This window comes from Lytechinus pictus, unplaced genomic scaffold, assembly GCF_037042905.1.
Source record: "Lytechinus pictus isolate F3 Inbred unplaced genomic scaffold, Lp3.0 scaffold_19, whole genome shotgun sequence".
In the NCBI taxonomy this organism is placed as follows: Eukaryota; Metazoa; Echinodermata; class Echinoidea; order Temnopleuroida; family Toxopneustidae; genus Lytechinus; species Lytechinus pictus.
Genome location: NW_026974140.1, coordinates 14,005,458 through 14,028,792, shown reverse-complemented (window position 1 = coordinate 14,028,792; position 23,335 = coordinate 14,005,458). Strand labels below are relative to the sequence as shown.

At 36.9% G+C, this 23,335-nt stretch overlaps 1 protein-coding gene across 1 annotated transcript in view; it reads right to left on the bottom strand.

The window, feature by feature from the left end:
* LOC129260848 (phosphopentomutase-like) overlaps positions 1 to 10,139 on the bottom strand; it is a 33,658-nt gene extending 23,519 nt beyond the window's left edge. Inside the window, exon 1 of the mRNA XM_054898842.2 lies at positions 9,991 to 10,139. Within this exon, the coding sequence (XP_054754817.2) occupies positions 9,991 to 10,062 (72 nt within the window). The 5' untranslated portion in view covers positions 10,063 to 10,139. The remainder of the gene's footprint in view (positions 1 to 9,990) is intronic.
* Between the last annotated feature and the right edge of the window lie 13,196 nt (positions 10,140 to 23,335).

Below are 23,335 nucleotides of genomic sequence, written 5' to 3'. Positions count from 1 at the left end.
GCACTGTAGGTATGGTAAATATATGTATATGAAATCATGCCAAACATATCCCCTATTAACAATTTATTTTATTTATTCATTTATTCATTCTGTTTAAAAGTAAAACATAGATCCCGTACATGTTACAAAGTTCCAAGGACCAAACTGAACATGTTTACAATAACAACATTATCGTAGATAAAAATTAATAGTAAGACCCAAACTGACCACAACATTGAACAAAGGAAATATAAATACATTCAACAAGAAAACTATTAACCATATTAATGAAAACCAGCATAAGAGAAGAATTATTTACAGAAGTTATCAAATCATTGCAGTATTGTAGGTTTTACTTCAGCAGACAAAAAATGTATACCTGGAAGATTATAAAATAAGATAAAAGAAATACACAGCAAAAAAAACAAGTGGAATGCCTCTGGCCGTCTCACCTGCATCACGCGATTCAATATAGCAGCAGTGCTGATTTTGAAAACTACTATAACTCGCACAAGATGTTCAGTGATACTTGGTTACTCGTATTTCCACGTTTTATGAATTAGACCAATACACTTATAGAGATATGATGGCAATTCAACAAATACCCCCAACGTGGCCAAAGTTCTTTGACCTTACATGACCTTTGACCTTGATCATGTGACCTGAAACTCGCATAGGATGTTCAGTGATACTTGATTACTCCAGGGAAGTGTTATAGAAGGAAATGAAACTCGAAAAGTAAGATTTTATTGCCCCCTTTAGGCAAATCCGAAGTGAAATTGAGAGGGGACACCCTGCTGATAAGTCTCTCACCAGCCCCCAAAATACCCCTGCAGGCCGCAATGATTACGCAACCAAGGCTTACTTTTATCGCTTTCCCTGCCTCGCTCCTAATCTCCGCTCTCCTAGCCAAACGACTTCGTCTTTTGATCTCACTACCTCGGAGCCGATAACATGACGTCATTTACATGATTTCTCAATAGCTGAGTTCAGAGTGAAAAGTTATATGTACACGTTTTGGCTGCGCACTACTCTGTTGATTGCTGGAGACATGCGTAGTTATCACATTCGCACCCAGTGTATTCTAAAGATTCAGCCGATATCTCATTCATCAAATTCACCCTTCGTATACCGGAGTAACAAGGTTTGTTATCTATTTGTTTACATTTTTGTATATGATATGATATATAGATTTCATTGTATGACCCGCTAATCTTGGCTATTCTTCTGTTATATGTAAGTGAAGAGGAATAAAATATCTTTATGATGGTAGTTGTCTCATTGGCGTGTTCTCGCGTGCCTAAAAGTTATGGTACTTCAAAGTTGGTTGATTTTCACCGAAATCTCCAGTTTGGCCGTTGATCGACTCGATTCGAGCGCCACGCGTGCATGGAAAGCGACTTTCGTGCAGCTGAATAATGGTATAAGATTGCATGGAAATGACCATGATTTATTTATTTCAGTTTATGTTCCATTATTAAATCATTAAATGCTGTGTTTGGTGGGCTTTGGGAAGTTTCATTTTAAGTTCAGTTTCGATGGGAACAATTTTGCGTGCGGCTCAGGCTGCACAGCTACCGGGATAGCGTAGGCCCGGAGCGCAGGCTTACGAGGTGTATACAGTCCCCGAAGACGAAGTCTCGTTGCAATGACAATGCAGGAGACTAACTTGTTAAGTTTTAAAGATATTTGAATTCAATTATTTATCTTGAAACCAAGAATTGTGTCAATGCAACGTCACTGTGTTTACATTCGGCGTCCATCTTAGCAGACAAGCCTATCCCATATTGCACTGCGCGAGTCCTGTACTTCCGCCAGCTGTAGCGACCGTAAGCGGACTTTACGACCGACCGCAGGGGATCATTTTACGAGCTTGCCTGATAGAGTGGGATTAAGCCAATTATGGAGAATAACAACGGCTCCGCGCATGCTACAAAGGGAACTTTTCGAGTTTCATTTCCTTCTATAACACTTCCCTGATTACTCTTATGTCCAAGTTTTATGAACTAGACCAACACACTTTCAAATTTATGGCTGTAATTCAACAAATACCCCAATTTGGCCAAAGTTCATTGACCCTAAATGACCTTTGACCTTGATCATGTGACCTGAAACTTGCACAGGATGTTCAGTAATACTTGATTACTATTATGTCCAAGTTTCATGAATCAGATCCATAAACTTTCAAAGTTATGATGGTAATTCAACAGATACCCCCAATTCGGCCAAAGTTCATTGACCCTAAATGACCTTTGACCTTGGTCATGTGTCGTGAAACTCATGCAGGATGTTCAGTGATACTTGATTAACCTTATGTATAAGTTTCATGAACTAGGTCCATACATTTTCTAATTTATGATGACATTTCAAAAACTTAACCTTAGGTTAAGATTTTGATGTTGATTCCCCCAACATGGTCTAAGTTCATTGACCCTAAATGACCTTTGACCTTGGTCATGTGACATGAAACTCAGGCAGGATGTTCAGTAATACTTGATTAACCTTATGGCCAAGTTTCATGAACTAGGTCCATATACTTTCTAAGTTATGCTGTCATTTCAAAAACTTAACCTCAGGTTAAGATTTGGTGTTGACGCCGCCGCCGCCGTCGCCGCCGCCGTCGCCGTCGCCGTCGGAAAAGCGGCGCCTATAGTCTCACTCTGCTATGCAGGTGAGACAAAAATGGTTCTAAGAGGTAGGCAGTTATTACAAGGTATCATCTATGCCAATAGACCAGTTCATAGTTACTTCATGGACAATTTTGGTCAAATGTCCTTTCATTTCTTTCATTATGATAGGCAGATTTCAAAGCAAGATATTACATAAGCATGCCTTACATAGCAGGATGAAGAAATTGAATAGACCAGGGGGGTGTTTCACAAAGATTTAAGTATGACTTAGAGTCGCACTTAAATACCAAGTTGCGTACGGTATGAAAAGCTTGACCGCATTGGTCAGATCGTGTCATGAGGACGCGCACTACTGCGTGTCTATCAATAAGATCGCGCGTTCCATATCATGTACGCGTAGGCATTAAAGTGCGACTTAAGTCATACTTAAATCTTTGTGAAACACCCCCCAGGTGACTAGAATAGCAAACCAATAATCACTCTATGAAGGTACTTGTTGCATAATTTTGTACTTGGAATGCATATCAAACAGTACTGTAGCATGTTGTACAATGTTTGGCAAACTGTCCTTCGTGGATGCATTGTTGTTTTTTGTAGATGTAAGTGAAAAACACAATTTAAAAGAATATGAATAATCAAGACATCAAAGTTGGTGCTTATCTCATTAAATTTTAAACCACCATGTCACTTTAGTACCAATGACCTTTCTCTGATCATGCGCTGAATCTTCTGATCATGTGCAGAGTGTACAGTAGTGTACGTACGAACTGGCTTATTAACGTTATCAATCAGGTGAGTGAGCTACAATTACAACTTTGACTTTAATAAATAATAATAATAATTGGATTTATATAGCGCTCTTTCCAGAGGATACAAAGCTACTTTATACATAAACAATTCAATATTTAAGTTGAAAAAAGTCATGTTGTTTTGAGATCAGAAACAGGTACAATTTATTTCCGTTTGAAAGACAATAGAGTGGGCATATTTATTTATTTGTCATTCAAACATTTCATACCAACAAAGCATAGTAGTATGAAAGATTTCATATTTATTGAAATGGCAAGTGTAAGTGACTACTGATCCTTGTATCATAAACATGGTAATACATTGTAACTATTAGCCTGAAAGAACCATTGAAATTTGAAGGCAAGATGTTTTTAAAATAATAGAAAATGAATATACTGTAGCAACCTTAAATTCATACAATTCAGAGATTTTGCTAATACTTCATAACAATCCATGTTTTTTATCTTGCCGCATACATTGTTGAATTTGAAGTTATGAACGTTTACGTTTTTACTCTTTCTTTCATCTCCCCCTTCCACACCCTGCTCAGCCTTGGGCACACCCTTGGCCTTGGTCACTTCACTCCCTCGCAATGTCTCAAGTCTCTCATGAAAGGTTGGCACTTGGCAGCCCTGCTAAATGTAGTCGCAGGATCTTGCCATCTATTCGGTAAACTTTATCTTAAAGTCTATCTTAAATTTTGGTAAATCCCCCCGAAAGTGCATGTCACTACTCCATTTCATTACTAGATTAATGCATATACAGTTGTAGTGTGAAGGATATAAACTAAAAATATGTTTTATTGGATAAATTACTGATTATACATCAGAATTTATTTGATCGGCTATTCTCCTGGCTCCTATGAATTGTGGAGATCCACGTGAAAAAGTTATAATGATGCACTAAAATTTGCAATTCATGTTCACTCATGCATTAAATTTCAATTCAATAACTCCTGAAATTTTCTCAAACAAACTGATCATGATAGATCATTAACTCATCACAAATTCCTCAAAGGACTTGCCTCTAAAAAAAAAAACTGAAAGAAATTGGAAGGCTAATTCCTGCCAAGCCTAATTTTCATACCCTTTATTTAAAGGGATGGTCCGGGCTGAAAATATTTGTATCTTAATACATAGAGTAGAATTCACTGAGAAAAATGCCGAAAATTTCATCAAAATCGGAAAACAAATAATAAAGTTATTGAAGTTTAAAGTTTAGCAAAATTTTGTGAAAACAGCCGTCATGAATATTCATTTATAGGTGGGCTGATGATGTCACATCTCCACTTTCAGTTTTCTTATGTTATTACATAAAATCATAATTTTTTCATTATTTCATACTTGTGTGAATAATATATGTCTATAATGAAATAAGTTGCAGCAATAAATATATAATGCACTAAATCAGTTGTCAATCCAATTTTTCTAGTTCTTGGAGGAAAAAATTTAAATAAACCTAATTTCATATAATGTAATACAAAAGAACAAGTGGAAATGTGACATCATCAGCCCACCTAATGAATATTCATGACGACTGTTTTCACAAAATATTGCTAAACTTTAAAATTCAATAACTTTGTTATTTGTTATCCGATTTTGATGAAATTTTCGGCATTTTGCTCTGTGAATTCTACTCTATTAAACTATTCATACTTTCAGCCCGGAACATCCCTTTATTTAAAGGTAAATGCCAGTTTTGGTAATGATATCAAAATGAGTTCGTACAGAATCTAATAAAATGACCACCAAAGTGTCTGTTTGTATAAATAAAACATATGTGCCAAAGGATTCTGGAAGAAATGGTGTAATTGCTGAGAAATCAGCAAATAAGCACAGGATTCGGGTCAAGCGTCGGGCCCGACGCTCAAAGCAATAATTATACACTGCCCCACGTGCGCATATCTGTGCGAGTGATCTTCAGCGTGAACATATTTCAGCGTAGATTTCAAGATTTCACAAAGTTCGGTTTATGTAACTACCAGATCTAGATCCTCGATGATATACTGACAATTAAACCTTGTTTTACAGACTTTCTCATGAAATCAGTGTTTACTGCAACTACTGGCATTTCTCTTTAAGTAGGCAGTATTCACTCAAGCATGTATACATGCAGTTTCCAACTGTATGGTGTCATATTAAAATTGACTTATATTTCCTAGAACTCTTCTCCAAGAGTGATATATATTTTGTTTGGCAGCCATTTCAAAAGTGTATATATCTAGTTTTTATACATTGCGTTGCCAAAGAAAGACATTGGTATACACGCAGGATTAAGGAGGCTATTAGTATACGTCTTTGTCCTAACAACTTCAACAGAGACAGCGGGATCAGTGGCAGTGGCAGTGGCAGTGCACGCCAACCCGACCAAGCAAGGACCGCTCAGCTAGTCAACCCCCACCCACGGGAAACTAGCGAGCCCGCCAATTTTGTCTTATTTGCATATTGCCGACTCGCGGCGTATTTGCATATACCTCCGGCTTATTTGCATATACGCCCGACCAATCACATAACGGATCAGTGCCCACCTATTGTTCCCGCGTTCGTGCGTACATGTACGGTCCTGGGGATTGGTATAAATTGACTACCGTATCAGATAATTTTCGTCACTTGATAAAGAGTTGCAGCGGCACTCGAAAGCTCGTGAACTTGTAAGCTAGTGAACACTTTTTGCGAGAGTGATCACGAATTTCCTAGAAAGCTAGTGAACACTTTTGGCGAGAGTGATCACAAATTTCCTTGTTGACCATAGTACATGTAGATTGCGAGACAAATGAATACCCTCTAGCGATTATTTCATTCCGCAATAATGAACCTATTTAGTATTATCTAGTTTTTATTAAGATGCACTGTAATCAGATCTAAACTTTGTCAACAGCAAGTGATTAATGGCATATATAGGTCTAGATTTTCAATTGAAATAAAAAAAAACATTAGCTTCACTGTATTTAAATTAAAATCCTAACAGCTTAAAAGTGCCATATTTGAATGATAATTTTACGCTCAGTCATTATCCATGACTAAAACATTGACCAATCAAAAACTATGATTCTCCAAGAAATATGAATATTCATACACAAAAGTATAAGTTTACAGACAATTCAGTTTTATGTGAAATTTAAACACAATACTGGAAAATACGGTGACTTTCATGCCTCTAAAAATTACCCTTAAAACAACATGTTTACAAGAAAAAATTAGGTTTATCCCAAGTTGCCATGGTAATGCGGTCTGAGTTTTAAAAGCTTAGCCAACACTTATTTCAATGATCGAGGATGCATTTGTTCACGGTAATTGGTTTACATCACTTTTAACATTTTTTCCAGACTGAACTTAAAAAAAGTGATATTTTAGGCTACGATTTCTGGCAATTTTCTGAGACATGCACTTCGAAGACATATTTTTTACAGCATTAGAAGAAGACATCATGGATTTTCATAATTATCAAGATGGACATGTAGAGTAAGTGTAAAAAAAATCAAACAAAGTTTATGATATATTTTTGATAATGCAAAAAGTGACATTCAAGTCTCTGATTGAGAGCCGCTGATCAACTTTCGCACAGCGCGATGGTAACGTTTTTGCCGAATTCGTGGGGGCGAAAACTCCAAACTAGCCGTACCACTCACCAGTCCCGAACGCTGCGCAGTATGGTTGATCAGATATCTGGTGGATTTCGTGCTTATAAATTTGTTTTTTTTCTACAATGCCACTATTTCAATAATAATGTTTGTCATGATAACATTGGAAATATTATTTATTAACGGCCCAAATGATCAACTGTAATAAAAGATACTTTGAAATATTACCAGAGAGTGATTAATTATGGTCAAAATTTAGTAATTACTTCGGGTGAACATATGCGAATGCGGTCACTTGCGCACAGGGCAATCGGACTGGACTTTGGTGGGTGGCTGTTGGCACATTCAACGTGCAGAGCAGAGTTGGGGAGTTAGGTAAAAATAAATAATCTGCAAATATTTTTTTCTTGTCCCTTCGAATTACTTAGATAATAACTTCAATTTAGTTTCAAATTCTCAAAGTTGAAGTCCAATTTTAGTGGCATAATAAAGAGTGGTGCTTATGGCCATGGGAGGGGGGCCTTGCCCCCAAATTTCTTCATGTAGAGAAAGAAAAGGAAAGAGTGAAAGGTGCGAAATTGTTTAATTGGAATTTTGTAACAAAAACGTCAAAATTTATGGTCATGTCGCTTGCTCGCAACGATACCTTCATAAATTTTGCCTGATACGCCATATAGTAATAACCCTAAATTTTTTTTTGCTCGTTCGCCACTGATAACTAATTTACGCCAACATTATTTGGTTGCGGGATCGAAGTATCAGCTATAGCGTACATTTATACTTTGTTTAGGCCTGCATTTATGAGATGTTTATAAGATCTATGGGTGCCTTTATTTTCATTTTCAATTAAAACAATGTTCAACATTATTATTATCAATTATGTATTAATTCATCATTAACTTCCATGATATATTTTATTGTGTTAAATCATACAATTTGTTATTTTAAGCCCCTGGGCAAGTCCAAGAAAAGGTCACCCTAGAAGGCAAAATTTCATCTTTAATTTAAGAAGTTATATTTGGTGGGGTAAGAAAGCCCAAATGTTGAATTTTAAAATTTCATTGATAATATACATATTTATGCTAATTTGGGGCACCTAATTTGCATAATTGGTAAAATGGGCGTTACGTATGGGACAATTATAAAAACTCATAGAAAATCAAAACAAAACTTGTAAGATTTAGTCATAGGTGGGACATGGACCCCATAACATCTTATTACTTTTTTGGGAAAAAAGTGGTGTCATCTAATTAAATATGCAAATTAGGTCTTGTCCAAGGATGGAATGTCCCATACGTAACATTTGAGGATGTTTTTTTAAGTTATTTCTCATAATACAATACTTGTACTGTTGTATCTCTGGGAAGTTCTAATTCATTAAGTAGGAAATTGTTATACCACAAAAAGTTTCAAAAATAAAGTTTACATTTTAATTAAAACTTAATTAAAAAATTGTTACGTATGGGACAACATGTTACGTATGGGACATTTACACACAATGTCAATGGGGAGATTTGTGTACAAAGTGAATGGAGAAAAACCAATTTCAAGAGTGCTCTAAAAAGTGATTATTTACCTTTTCTTTAGTGTTTAAAGACTAATTTGTTATGAATACTGATTGATGAAAACAATCAAAGTGAAAAAACTGTGAAAATGGAACAATATGAAAAAAATAAAAAACAATAGAAATACATAAAACCATGAAAAACAAGAAAAAAAATTGTTGAAATGGCTAATTTTCTTTTCAGTCATATCAAATATGTCTCAATAGAACATTTTAAAAGAAAAAAACTCTTTGTTATTTCCATATTTTTGATTATTTGGATTTTTGAAATTATGGGGAAAATTATGTACGTTCTCTATGGGGACAAAATGTCCCATACGTAACTGTCCCATACGTAACATGTCATTAATTTGTTTAATTAGAGGGTTTGGGCTTATGACATGAAACTTGCCATAGATATACTAGAGTGTAGTGACTTCTATCACACTAAGTTACAAGCTGTCAAATGAAATACTTTCAGAGAATTCTCAACTTGAAAAAAAGGTTATAAAAATTGTCTTTTTTCTGCGTCCCATACGTAACGGCACATCTTTTCTCTCTAAAAGGTCAAGGTCAAGGCCATATGACACAATTTTTTGCATGGCGCTAATAAATTTCACAACCTTGATTCAGCTCCTCGGTAATTTTATAACTGTGTCTAAATTATTTGAATGTGCAATTCTTATGATTAATTTACTAATTATGGGCACCAATAAATGAAATACCTTTAAAAATATAATTCAAGATTACTATTGGCGATGATAACACTTTTTTGCAATTGATTTAAAACGATGACTAATAAAATAAAATTGAAAAAAATACACATGCCTGGAACGAAACCAGCAGTACAAGCTTTAACGAACGTCAATAATACGGTATACCAAAGTCTATACAATGAAAAGATTGGACACTTTAGGGACTTCGCGTAATGCCTTGCGTGGATTTGCGTGTAAAATAGTGTAGGTGGTGCCTAGTCTTTCCCTTGTCGTGTCTTTGATATGAATATAAATCGCGCGCCCTCTTTAGGAGAAAATTGATATCCACGCCAACCAATTTTTAAATTTATCTCCGTGAAAATCTTCACTAAACTTCTAAAGATCAAGAAAATATACATATTTTTTAAAAGAAACTTCAAGGAGAAGTCACGGAAGGATCTAAATGATTCGGTAAGTGTCATAGCAGAATGTGAAATACCAGATTATGCGTGATATTTTATGTGGGCAAAAGCCCAATCTATTTTCAATGTGTCGTGTGTGTCGTGTGAATATGACTGATAAGTGATATTCCTTCGCACGCGAGACCGATATGAACCCATGGGTGCGGTAACCCCCGACGCCGCGCCGCGGCCCGGGCGCGGGATGTGCCTGTGCGAGATGAGTTGCTCGAAGAGACGAAGTAAATATAACAGACACGACACTGACATAAGGTTTAAAAAAAAAAAATTTATGAAATAAATTTAGATCACTTACTTTATCCCATTCCAACCATTGTTTTATAGCTTTGTCCAGGTCAGCATTGCCAGTATCGACGTGCTCTGCCATCGTGAGTGATTGTAGATCTGCACAAATGTTCGCGGTCGGTCTACGTCTGAGTTGAGATTCCGCTTGCTTGAGCTATATTTATGGGCAGCCAAAAGGGCCAAAATTAACAATATCAAAAATAAAGAAACTCTCAGAAATAAATGTAGTATCTCAGATCGAAATACATGTAGTCGTTCAGACATAAATGCAGTCTCTCAGAAAAAAATTGCCGTTTCTTAGAAATAAATTAACTTCCTCAGAAAGAAAAGTAGTATCTTAGAAATATAGCATTCAGAAATGAATAAATTACTTCGAAAGAATAGTAGGCCTACATAAGTCATAAATATAAGTATTTAACCAGAAATGCATATCATTGAGAAATAAAAGGCAACTCAGAAATAAATCTCACCAATCATCATAAATAAAAGATTTTAGAAATATAAGACTCATTCAGAAAAAAAATATCATAATTGGAATAGCAGTATATTTTACAAATAAATGTCATCTTCCAGAAATATATAATCTCGCAAATAACTTAACAATTAAAAAAAATAAGATTAGGGGCGGTAGTGAGCACTGGAAGCGCGCTCCCTTGGAAGGGGGGAAATAAAGATCTTCAAGCTCGTCAGGGGGTGGGGGCAGGGATACGTCTTTGCATGGGTTGTGGCTCGTCAGGGGGGGGGGGGCAGAATGCCCCCTCTGCCCCCCCCCCCCCCGTAGTTACGCTAGTGGGGAGGGGGCAGCTAGGGAGGGGTGCATGCAGTTTTCCGCTACTTAGTATAAACTTACGTTGCCTAATTTCACCGACACTACTTAATCATTAACTCTACTCATTTAACGTTTATTTTTATGGTAATTCTGCTTCATGATCCTGTGGATTCAAAGAAACATCGGAGCTTCCGCAATTCGAAATTTTTCTCCCCCCCTAGCTCCATTAACAGGAAGAGCAGGAGCAGGCAAGGAACAATTCGAAGAAAACGTCGGAGCTTCCGTGCTTCGCCCGGGAGGGGAAAAACTCCCCTTATAATATAGAGCGCCTTTCGCGCGCTCATTATTAAGTGTTTTGCTCTGCCCCCCTCCGATAACAGGCAGAGGACGTATTAAGATTAGTGAGAGCAGATGAGGAACAATTCAAAGGAATGTAGGACCTTCCGCGCTTCTCGCGGGGGAGTACACTCTCCTCCCTGCACCCGGCCCCCTCGGAACGCGCTTCCCGCGTGCTCACCATACTGCCCCCTAAACTGACATCCTAGTTATGCCACTAATTCTAGACGGAATTACTGGGAAATATTTGGCTCTGCCCCCTCCCCCCTCTGATAACAGGCACCTGTTACGCCGCTGCAACGAGGCGCCTTAAACCACTCGACCACGGCACCCGATGAAGGGGGAAAAAGTCGGTCTCGCAGGCCTTTGGTCTTGCGGGCCTTCGGTCTCACGGGCCCTCGGTCTCGTGGGTCTTCGGTGTCGCGGGCTGTCATCACTTTTATTTCAGAGGAAGTTAATTTATTTCTAATAAGCGGCAATTTTTTTTCTTAGAGACTGCATTTATTTCTGAGTTTCTTTATTTTTGAGATTGTTAATTTTGGCCCTTTTGGCTGCCCATAATATATGGTTTACCAAACTGCAAGTACAATTACGGTACCGTACACGTGTAATATTTGGCAGTGGATTGCACACTGTACGTACGGCCAGTGTAGCGGCGGATTCAGTACCTGGCAGATACGTTCCTAAAGTTATACTTTTAGTATAGGCCTACATGCGTTAGGCACACAATCTGCCGGTGTAACGGCAGATCCAGTGCCTGGCAGATAGGCCTATAGGCACACAAATGCACAATTCGCCGGCGGGATCGTGTTAACAACTCCGGCGGATTCAGTACCAATTTCTCTTCGGCAGATATCGTTCTTGAAATCGTTATTCACCACCTTTAAAAATCAGTATACATAAAAATATGACATGAAATGAACACAGTACATATTATTTAAAAATGGAGGGATACCCTTAAAGGTCAAGTCCACCCCAGAAAAATGTTGATTTGAATAAATAGAGAAAATCAAACTAGCAAAACGCTGAAAATTTCATCAAAATCGGATGTAAAATAAGAAAGTTATGACCGTAAAGTTTTGCTTATTTTTCACAAAAAAGTGATATGCACAACTCAAATGAGAAGGTCGATAATGTCCCTCACTCACTATTTCTTTTGTTTTTTATTGTTTGAATTATACAATATTTCATTTTTCATACATTTGACAATCAGGACCAACTTGACTGAATCATATAGTATAAAACAATGCTCATTCCACATGTTCAGGGAGGAATTAATCGTTGTTTCACTTGACAATTAGGAGAAAAATAGAATATTCCCTATTTCATATAATAAAATACAAAAGAAATAGTGAGTGGATGACGTCATCAGTCTCCTCATTTGCATACCCACAAGGATGTGCATTAAACTGTTTTGTGAAATTAAGCAAAACTTTAAAATGTCATAACTTTCTTATTTTACATCCGATTTTGATGAAATTGTCAGAATTTTGCTTGTTGGATTTTTTTCTTTTTATTCAAATCAACTTTTTGTTGGGGTGGACTTGTCCTTTAATAAGCAAAGTGCTTGTAGGCAGGGTCCCAACATACACTATAAATTTGAAATTAACATTAGGCCTTTAATACAAAATACATCAAAAATACATGTAACATTAAGGCACACACACCCACATATTGCATATACACACAAATTTGAGAGAGAGAGAGAGAAACAGAGGGGGACACTTAGAAGAGGTAGAAATAAAAGAGTCTGGCATAATTATGACAATTCCTCAAACAACCGCCGCACCATAAAGGGAGCTAGAGAACAATGGAATTGCTTCCAGGGCCGTATAGCCAGAAGCATTTTGTTGGGGGGGTGTACCAGCTAAATTTGCCAACTAAATTTGGCGTGACAGCGCCAACGTGAGCACAGGGGGAGTCTGATGGGGGATGTGCCCCCCTACAATAATCACATGCTAAAAGATTTTGAATTTTTAGAATTGAATTAGTGGCATTTGGTGAATACATTAAGGTAAATTATACAAAGATATACAAAGATATTTGCACTGTAAAAATAAACATTTTGGATCAAAATAGAAAGGCTAGTGTGCCGTAGTTGCTAACTTGCATGCAGTATAATGATATATACCCTATGCATTAATAATATCAAAATCAAAGATTTGTTCATTTTTAATTGACTTTCTGTGCAAGATGTAACTAAAATTTCAAGAGTGCTACTGCTAACATGTATCTCTTTCAGCCATTAAAAATGTTACAGAAATTATTGAAGTTACCTTTATCTTGTATGTTATTCTATATCATATTTAACGTCTTGGGCAACCCCAACCTGTCCCCACTCCCACCCATCCCCACCCCAAGCACATTCTGACACCATAAATTTAAAAAAAAATCGTCGGCGACAGAATTTAGTAAAAATAACTTAGAACATTTTGTGTTTTTTGTGTTTTGTTCTTTTCCGCAGATCTGAAACGGGGCAGTACTTGTACATTACTTTGCTGATTGGTAGAGCGTAGTGTTCTGCCACTTTATAATTTGCCAACTATACTTTGGCTTTGATTATTATTCAACTTAAACCTTGAAAATTCATCCCACCCCATATTTCTTTACCTAGTCTTGCCTCTAATTTTACAAAACTAATGTGTTTGTTAAATCGTCAATAATTGTGGTATAATTTGCAAACTCACAAGCTTGTTTATATTGGGGGAGGACCGGGGACTTACTTTGTGTGTTATAGCTCCATCTGTTTTGTCCTTTGTATTTTGCTGACTAGTAGGGCTCTAAGCCTGGCTACATGGACTTGCCAACTGGTTGTCTTTACTCTATAAGTCGTAACCTTCTTCGAAGTTAGTACCCCTATTTTTCTTTCCTTTTTTTCTTTCTTTCTTGTTTTCTTTCTCTCCCCCTCTCTCCTTCTTTCTTTTTTCTCTTCCTTTCTTTCCCTCTTTCTTTTTCTCCCCTATCCTCCATTTTGCCAACTGGTACATGATTTTGCCGACTGCCATGAATGTTGGGGGGGGGGGGGGGTGTCACACCCCCCCCCCATACCCCCTCTAGCTACGGCCCTGATTGCTTCGCTGAATTAACCCACCGTTCTCCGCCCATCATACAGCGCATTGGCGAGTCAAGGAAGTGGGAACGGCAGTGTGCATGAAGCTGAGAAATACTAAGAAAAGAGAATGAGGATTCAACATTGTATACATTGTAACTCAGCATGTATTCATTTTAGAAAAGTACAGTCTTTTTAAAGAGAGTTTGAATTTGGAAAGTGTTGAACTTTGTTGAGTATATTGTGATCAAGGCTGTTCCACAATATTGCACACGGAATGAATTTAAAACCATGGAAGAGGAAACCTTAATTGGGTTGATAAATTTGGTTTTATCAAAATTCAAAGAACGTTTATTACAACAGAACCAATCATACAATATTTGTCAACTTCTTTATTAGTATAATAGATATTAAATCATAAATATTCTTATTAGAATTTATAATGCTAGTGTCATCACCAAATGAATAACGGAATAATTATGAAGAATTTGTGATATCATTTATGTACACGAGGAACAGGAGGGGCCCGAGAATAGAACCTTGCAGAATTCCAAATATAATAAGTTTACGCTGTGATTGGACACCATTGACCATGACATACTGATATCTGTTATGCAAATAATCGTTTGAACCATTCTAACGCTAACCCTCCGACACCAAAAGCATTAAGTTTACGTAAGAGTACGTCATGGTCAATGGTGTCAAAAGCTTTTGACAGATCCATCAGATCATCTGTTTTAAAAGATGTAGACATGACGAGATCGGAGATCTTGCCATCTGATCATAATGGATGTACACAGTCATGACGAGATCCGAGATCTTGCCATCCGATCATCTCTTGTATAAGATGTAGACATGACGAGATCCAAGATCTTGCCATCTGATCATCTCTTCTAAAAAATGTAGACATGACGAGATCCAAGATCTTATCATCGGATCATCTCTCCCACAGGATGTACGAGATCCGAGATATCGTCATGCATCTTCTCCTTTTCCCTAAGACCCCAAGAGATGTAGACATGACGAGATGATTACATGAACATCTGGGTGACACTTTTAAGCTTCCATATAGTATTCTATGGATTTGAAATAATATGTATATTTTATGATGTTTTCTCATTGATATAATTTTGTTGCCGATATTTGACGGATGTATAGGCGCGGAGGGGGAGAGGGTGTTGAATCCAAATTGGTACCCCTTTCCTTCAAAATTATATAGGGACCTACCCATAGAGATATATTACCACGAGTTTGCGTTATAAATATGGACCTACCATTTTTATTTATCTATTCTAATAAGAAAATTCGGGTTGACTAAAAAATACATCAAAGTTTTCTATTTTTGCTCACTATTATTATTATCATTATTATTATTATTTGGACGATTCTGCTCTAAATTGCTCACAGCTATAAACTATAACTGTGATCAATTTTGGCCTATAGACACTTTACCATGCAGGGCCTTGTTTATCGCCTATATTCTTCTTCAAGCATGACCACTAAAACTGCTTAGAATATCAATTGACAGATCTACAGCTCTATATAAGAAATATCAACACATTTCACCTTTAATCCCCCATCCCCATCGCGCCCCTTGTCAGAAGCTGCATGGATCCGCCACTGGATAAAAAATGACCAAAATCCGGCCGTAAATACCCCCTCCCGATATTGCCAGAGCCGCGCATGCGCTGCCGATCGAGGGTGTCATACCAGGGGCCCGTTTCATAAATGACTTGCAACTCTTGTAACTTTGCCATTATGGCAACTACCATGGAAACCTTGATTCTGTTTAGCTGTTGAGCCCTGTTACCATGGCAGTTGCCATTATGGCAAAGTTACATCAGTTGCAAGTCCTTTATGAAACGGGCCCCAGATCACAAATAATGAATACATACACGGACTCAAACTGAACCGAATCCACCGAGGAAACAAATCTGCATACATCGCAAACCGCGTCAAACCCGGAAGATATTTAAAGGTCAAGCAAGTCCACCACAGAAAATGTTGATTTGAATAAATAAAGAAATTTTATCACATTTTAAAGATTCGCTTATTTTCACAAAACAGTGATATGCACAACTCAGTGACATGCAAATGAGAAAGTCGATGATATCCCTCACTCACTATTTCTTTTGTTTTTTATTGTTTGAATATACAATTTTTTTTTTCAAATTTGACAATAGGGACCAACTTGACTGAACCATATATGCCTAGTATTAAACAATGCTAATTCCACAAGTTCAGGGAGGTATTGAACGTTATTTCACTTGATAATGAGGAGAAAATTTGAATATTTCATAATGAAATACAAAAGAAATAGTGAGTGGATGACGTAATCAGTCTCCTCATTCGCATACCGACCAGGATGTGCATATAACTGTTTTGTGAAATATTATTAAGCGAAAATGTCATAACTTTCTTATATACATTTTCGCTTAATAATATTTCACAAAACAGTTATATGCACATCCTGGTCGGTATGCGAACGAGGAGACTGATTACGTCATCCACTCACTATTTCTTTTGTATCCGCCGGTGGAATCAAATCCACCGCTACACCGGCGGATAATTCCGGCGGATTCAATACAAATTTCTCTTCGACAGAGATCGTTCTTGCTATATCGTTTCTCGATCTGCACAAACTCCTTAAAAAGATATTCGGGCCTAAAGACAGGGGTACTCACCCCGGATGTAGGGCGCGGAGGGGGGGGGGGGCAGTAGGAATCCAAATTAGGTACCCCTTCTCTTCAAAATTATATTGGACCTCCCATTCTTATTTATCTATTTTAATAGGAAAATTCGGGTTGACTACATCAAAGTTTTTATCTTTGCTCACTATTATTATTGCTATTCTTATTATCATTATTATTATTATTATTATTTGAAACACTGAAATGTGTCATTTTTACTCGGGAAAAATGCCCCCTCACGAACGTGTTATGTGCCCCTTTCACCTGAGGAGGACCCGTTTTAGGTTTTACCATGTGCCCTTTCTCGTATGAATGCTACCGAAAATGCTCCCTCTCGAACGTGTTCTGTGCCCCTTTTACCTGAGGAGGACGATCGTTTTAGGTGTTGCCAACTGCCCTTTCACGTATTAGTGCTAATTTTTACTGAAAATGCCCCCCTCTCGATCGTTTTCTGACGTGCCCCTTTCAACTGAGAAGGACCCGTTTAAGTGCCCTTTCTAGGACGCTAATTTTACCCAATAATGCCCTCTTGAACTCTTTTCACCTGAGAAGGACCAGTTTTATGTGTTAGCAAGTGCCATTTCTTCAGTGCCCGAAATTGCTACAAAAATGCCCCTTACGAACGTGTTCTGTGCCCCTTTGCCAATTCATCCACTCATATGGTCTACCTCCAATGCCATTCCGTCTATCAACATTTCGTCTAACATCCATTTGGTTCAATAACTATTTGTTCCAATCATCACTTCGTTTAATCACCAGTTCGTCTATGACCATTTCGTCTCACAACTATAGTTGGTCTAATATTCGTTTTATTTTCATTTTGCCCGATTAACACTTAGGGGGTGTTGCAAGAAAACATTTGCGATCAATTGCAAATAATTTGTTGCAATGTTACAACTGATAGTTCCACGTTAGCTGTAGCAAATCAGATTAAACTTCTTGTTTCAAGGAGCAGATAAGCAATCATTCACTAATTTGCAATGAATTACAAGACATGTGATTGATTTAGGGACCAAAAATAGACTTGCAATTGATCGCAAGTTTCTTGCAACACCCCATTAGTCTAATTAGGGATATGGACTGAATGGCTATTGGACCAACTGGTTATTTAGACGAAATGGTGAGTGGACGAAATGACAATTAGACCATGTGGATATTGGACGAACTGATGGTAGACAAAATGATATAGTAGACGAGTTGTCAATTAGACGAAATGAAAATAAACCTTCATATATACCTGAGAAGGAATCGTTTTATGCCTCTAACGAGTGCCCCTTTGAAACAAGAAAACAATAGTTCTCATTTTTATATCATTTATGAAGGAAAAGGCTAGTAAGAATAATCTTGACCAAGAAAAAAAAAGAAGAGAGGAAAGAAAGGAAAGAGAGAAGGATGAAATTTGATATTATTTTCTGAATATTATTCCAAAATCTATCACAAAAGGATTTTCGTTATAAAAATGTCAAAATTTTTGCTCACTCGCGATTTTACGTGATACGACATAATAACCCCCTCAAAATTTTACGCCACTAGATATAGAGCCCTTTTCAAAAGAAAAGGTCCCTTTTTTCTAGCTGTGCCCCCCCCCCCCCACTTTCAGCTTCGCTCCGCCGCCCCTGTATTAACATTGTATAATTATCCAACTGATAACCTTGCTTTTTGTTTTAATATATACACACACTTATTTTTCCCGACGTTCAACCATTTCCAACAATGTAAGATTAAAAAAAGACCATATACCTATTATCTCCAACTGCTTATATTTTAATTGAATTATTATGTACCAGGCTAATATTAATTCTGTATTTTTACCATAAAATAACAATTTTCAGATTACTCATATCTTCATATATATACATATTTTTAGAGGAAGGCCCTGAGGAAGACCATTTACACTGGTCAAAAGCTTGGCCTAATAAAGGAGTTGGACAAAATATTGCTACGTCCCGCAGCCTCTTAAAATTATATTCTAGCCGAGTTATTATTCCTTAATTATATGTATGTGTTTTTATTATTTTATGTCACCTTACAAGTCCTGGGGTCCGTATCGTACGCTTGATTTTTACGATTGATTGTACATTGTATAGTCAATGCAATCAATCGTGAAAATTTGTTCTACGATCATTGCTAAGCTTTGTGTTAAGGGATCCAGGGGCCCATTTCATAAAGGACTTGTAACTGCTGCAACTTTGCCATTATGGCAACTACCATGGTATCAGGGCTCAGCAACCAATCATAATCAAAGTTACAACAGTTACAAGTCTTTTATGAAACTGGCCCCATGTCGGGGGTGGAAAACCTGCAGGCTACAGTAATTTGTTTTTTTTTCCTTTCTCAGGCATCCTTGACTTGTACTGTAGACATCCTTGTTCCTCTCCAAATATAGTAATTATAATACATTTCTAATTGCCCACTGTTATTGTTGTGATGAATTTTGGGATCCTATCACTGGTAGTTTTTTTTTTTAAAGCGATATATCCCTCAATTTTGATTATATTCCCTGCAATTTATGTAAATTCTTCTTCCGTTGGTTACAAAATCCTATTGCCTGTTTAAGTAAAACGATGCATCCCGACTGGAGATTTTTAGTGTAATTACCGGTATAGTATAATGGACGAAGACTGCAATATATATACAGGGGCGGATCCAGCCTTCGCCAATAGGGGGGGGGGGGCGGAATTTTTTCAGCCATATTTTCCCCGATCGGCCGCTCGAAGATAATTTTTGGTTTCTTTGAAGGGGTAATCCTAACAGTCACTTCTTAGCTTTATTCTTATAAATCAAAATAAATATAATATCATAATCCTCATTTATATAATGCGAGCGCGAAGCGCGAGCTAATTTTTTTTTGAAATCTCTTTTTTTCCCTTGAAATTTGAAGATTCTGGGCAATGTTTGTTTTCCTGAAAAAGATGTGTATTCAACTAAATAATTATACGAACGCGAAACGCAAGCAGCAATGAAACTGGTGGAAACGATACCTGTTAAAGATTGCATGCAGTTAGCCATGAAGACGTTACATATTTTAAAAATCAAATAATGCGAGCGCGAAGCGCGAGATGATTTTTTAAAACATTTTTATCTAAAGAATGGAAATTCTAAGCACTTTTCGTAACTTAAACAGAATAGGTGTATAACTAAACAATTGATGCGAGCAAGAAGCGCGAGCGGAAAATTTCGAGATTTAGACCTACTGAACGAGACACTCTATTCATGTTAAATCATGAAAGAGATGAGTAATTGGGGATCTTCCTTACATTAATAATGTGAGGCAAAGCGCGAGCGGAAAATTTTTATGTACGCTTTGAACTGATCGAACTGCTTGCACTTAGCCATGAAGACGTTATCTATTTCAACAATCAAATAATGCGAACGCGAAGTGCGAGCTGAAAAATTTTGACATTTCTACATAAAGAATGGGAAATTTAAATCAATTTTTGTAATCGTGAACAGGATAGCTACATAACTAATCAATTGGTGCGAGCGCGAAGCGCGAGCGGAAAAATTCAAGATTTAGACCTAAAAATGTGACACTCTATATATTCATATTTTGTAAATCATGAAAAGAATGAGTAATATGGGATCTTCCTCCGTTAATAATGCGAGCACAGAGCGCGAGCAGAAATTTTTTTATACTGTGATCTGAAACTGGATAATTATTTAAATATAGAACAAGGTGAGTATCTGAATAAACATGTGCGCGCGTGTTTCATATTCAGACCTAGAATCTAGGCGTTCTAAATACATATTTTATCATGAAAATCAAAGCGAGCGCGAGCTTAAACTATATTGATATTCCGATCTGAAAAAAAAGAGTCAATTTCAGCTCTATATTTCAAGCACTTTATAGAAAAATTGTGAGGTGGATATGGATGAAAAGCTGATATTTTTTATTATAATTACTTTGAGTTTTGACATATAGGACCGGGACATCCTTAGGACATGTCATCATATGAAAATGATGACTGTCTTCCTATTCCTCTTGCTAAGCGCGATATGAAACAAAAGGGACAATTTAATTATTAAATTAATATCTTATTCATTAATGTTTAATGAGGGCGCGAAATCTGATGATATTATGGCCTGAAACTTGGACATTTCAAGCAGTTTTGTAATTATAATAGGATGCATCAGTTGGTATATTTTTAACCATTAATGCGAGCGCGAATTGCGAGCCTATTTTTTTTTATATCGTAACTGGGCGTTGTGGCGTGCGCCGCAATCCAAGCTGTGGGGAAGTTACAAATTGATGCAGAGGTTCGAGGTTCGAGCCCTGGTCACGTCTTTCGGATGGTGACGTTAAAGGTCGGTCCCAGACGTATAATCATATCTGATTGATACACGTCTGACCATGGGCGGAAATCTGTCCCGAAAGGTAGGGGGGACAACAGGGGCTGATCCAGCCTTCGCCAATAGGGGGGGGGGGGGCGAAAACATTTTCAGTCATATGTTAATCCCCGATCGGCAGCTCGAAGGTAATTTTTGTCTGTTTCATTGAAGGAGTAGTCCTCATGGTCACTTTTTAGCTTTATCCTTATAAATCAACATAAATATATGATATCGTTGTCCTTATTTATATAATGCGAGCGCGAAGCGCGAGCAAATTTTTTTGGAAAATTTATGTATTTTTTTCCTAAAATTTGAACATTCTGGGCAATGTTTGTTATCCTGAAAAAGATGTATATACAACTAAATATTTACTACGCCCGCGAAGTGCGAGCAGATGTAAACTGATGGAAAAGGTACCTGTCAAAGACTGCTTGCAATTAGCCATGAAGACGTTACATATTTCAACAATCAAATAATGCGAGCGCGAAGCGCGAGCTGATTTTTTTTGAAATTTTTACCTAAAGACTGGAAATTCTAAGCACTTTTGTAACTTAAACATATAATAGGTATATATATAACTAAACAATTGATGCGAACGCGAAGCACGAGCGGAAGGTTTTGAGATTTAGACCTAAGAACGAGACACTCGTGTTCATGTTTTGTAAATCATGAAAAGGATGAGTAATTTGGGGTCTTTCTTACACCCGGTCCTTACATTAATAAAGCGAGTGCAAAATGCAGCTAGAAAATGTTCATATACGTTTAATTTGAATTGATCGAAAGGGTGCTTGTTAAGGACTGCTTGCACTTAGCCATGAAGACATTACATATTTCAACAATCAATTCTAGCGCGAATCGCGAGCTGAAAATTTTTGACACTTTTTCAAAAAGAATCGAAAATTTTAATCAATTTTTTTAATCGTGAACAGGGTAGCTATATAACTAAACAATTGATGTAAGCGAAGCTTGAGCAGAAAAATTCGAGATTTAGACCTAAAAACGGGACACTCTACTCATGTTTTGTAAATCATGAAAAGGATGAGTAATAGGGGATCTTTCTACATTAATAATGCGAGCACAAAGCGCGAGCAGAAATTTTTTGATATTGTGATCTGAAACTGGATAATGATTTAAATAGAGAACAAATTGAATATCTGAATAAACATGAGCGTGTTTCAGATTTAGACCTAGAATCTCGGCATTTTACACATCTATCAGCGAGCGCGAAGCGCGAGCTTAAACTATTTGATATTCCGATCTGAAAAAAAGAGTCAATTTGAGCTATATATTTCAAGCACTTTGTAGGAAAATTGTGAGGTGGATATGGATCACACTTAATAAAGAGCTGATATTTTTCATTATTATTTGAGTTTTGACATAGGACCGAGACATCCTTAGGACAAGTCATATGAAAATGATGACTATCTTCCTATTCCTCTTACTAAGCGCAAGATGAAACGAAAGGGACAATTTAATCATTAAATTGATATCTTATTTATTAATGCATAATGTGGGCGGGAAATCTGATGATATTATGGCCTGAAAACTGGACATTTCAAGCACTTTTGTAATTAGGAATAGAATGCATCAGTTAAAACATTTTAACCATCAATGCGAGCGCAAAATCGCGAGCCAAAATCTTTGATAAACTGTCATGAAAATCAATATTGAGACATACATAAATCGCCTATCAAAATACGAGTAGCACTATCTGCTACGTTTTGACAATCAGACTTGAAAAGGGATATTTTCAAACTAAAAGGTACTGAATAAATCGAATTTTGCGAGCGCTCAGTGCGAGTAGAAAATGTCAATATTCAGACCATAAAAGCTGTAACTTTTACAGATCACTTTTTTAAAAATCCGTTTGTAAATCACACAAAATAATGAAAGTTTGATTTCCGAGGTGAAATGTATAATGTATATTGACTTCCAAACATGATATTTAAGCTCCATATTGAAAAATCACCTAACAGGCAATGCGAGCGCGAAGCGCGAGCGAAAATTTTATATAGTGACATGAAAGATTCTTTTTATTTTCCAAGTTTTCCCCTCATCTTATTTTATTTACTCTGGAAAATTTGACAAGCAAAAAAAACAAAGGTTTTCACCCAAAATTTAAGATCATTTAGTCCAAAATACACGTATTATTTCGAATGTGAATGATGCATTTTTCTCCATC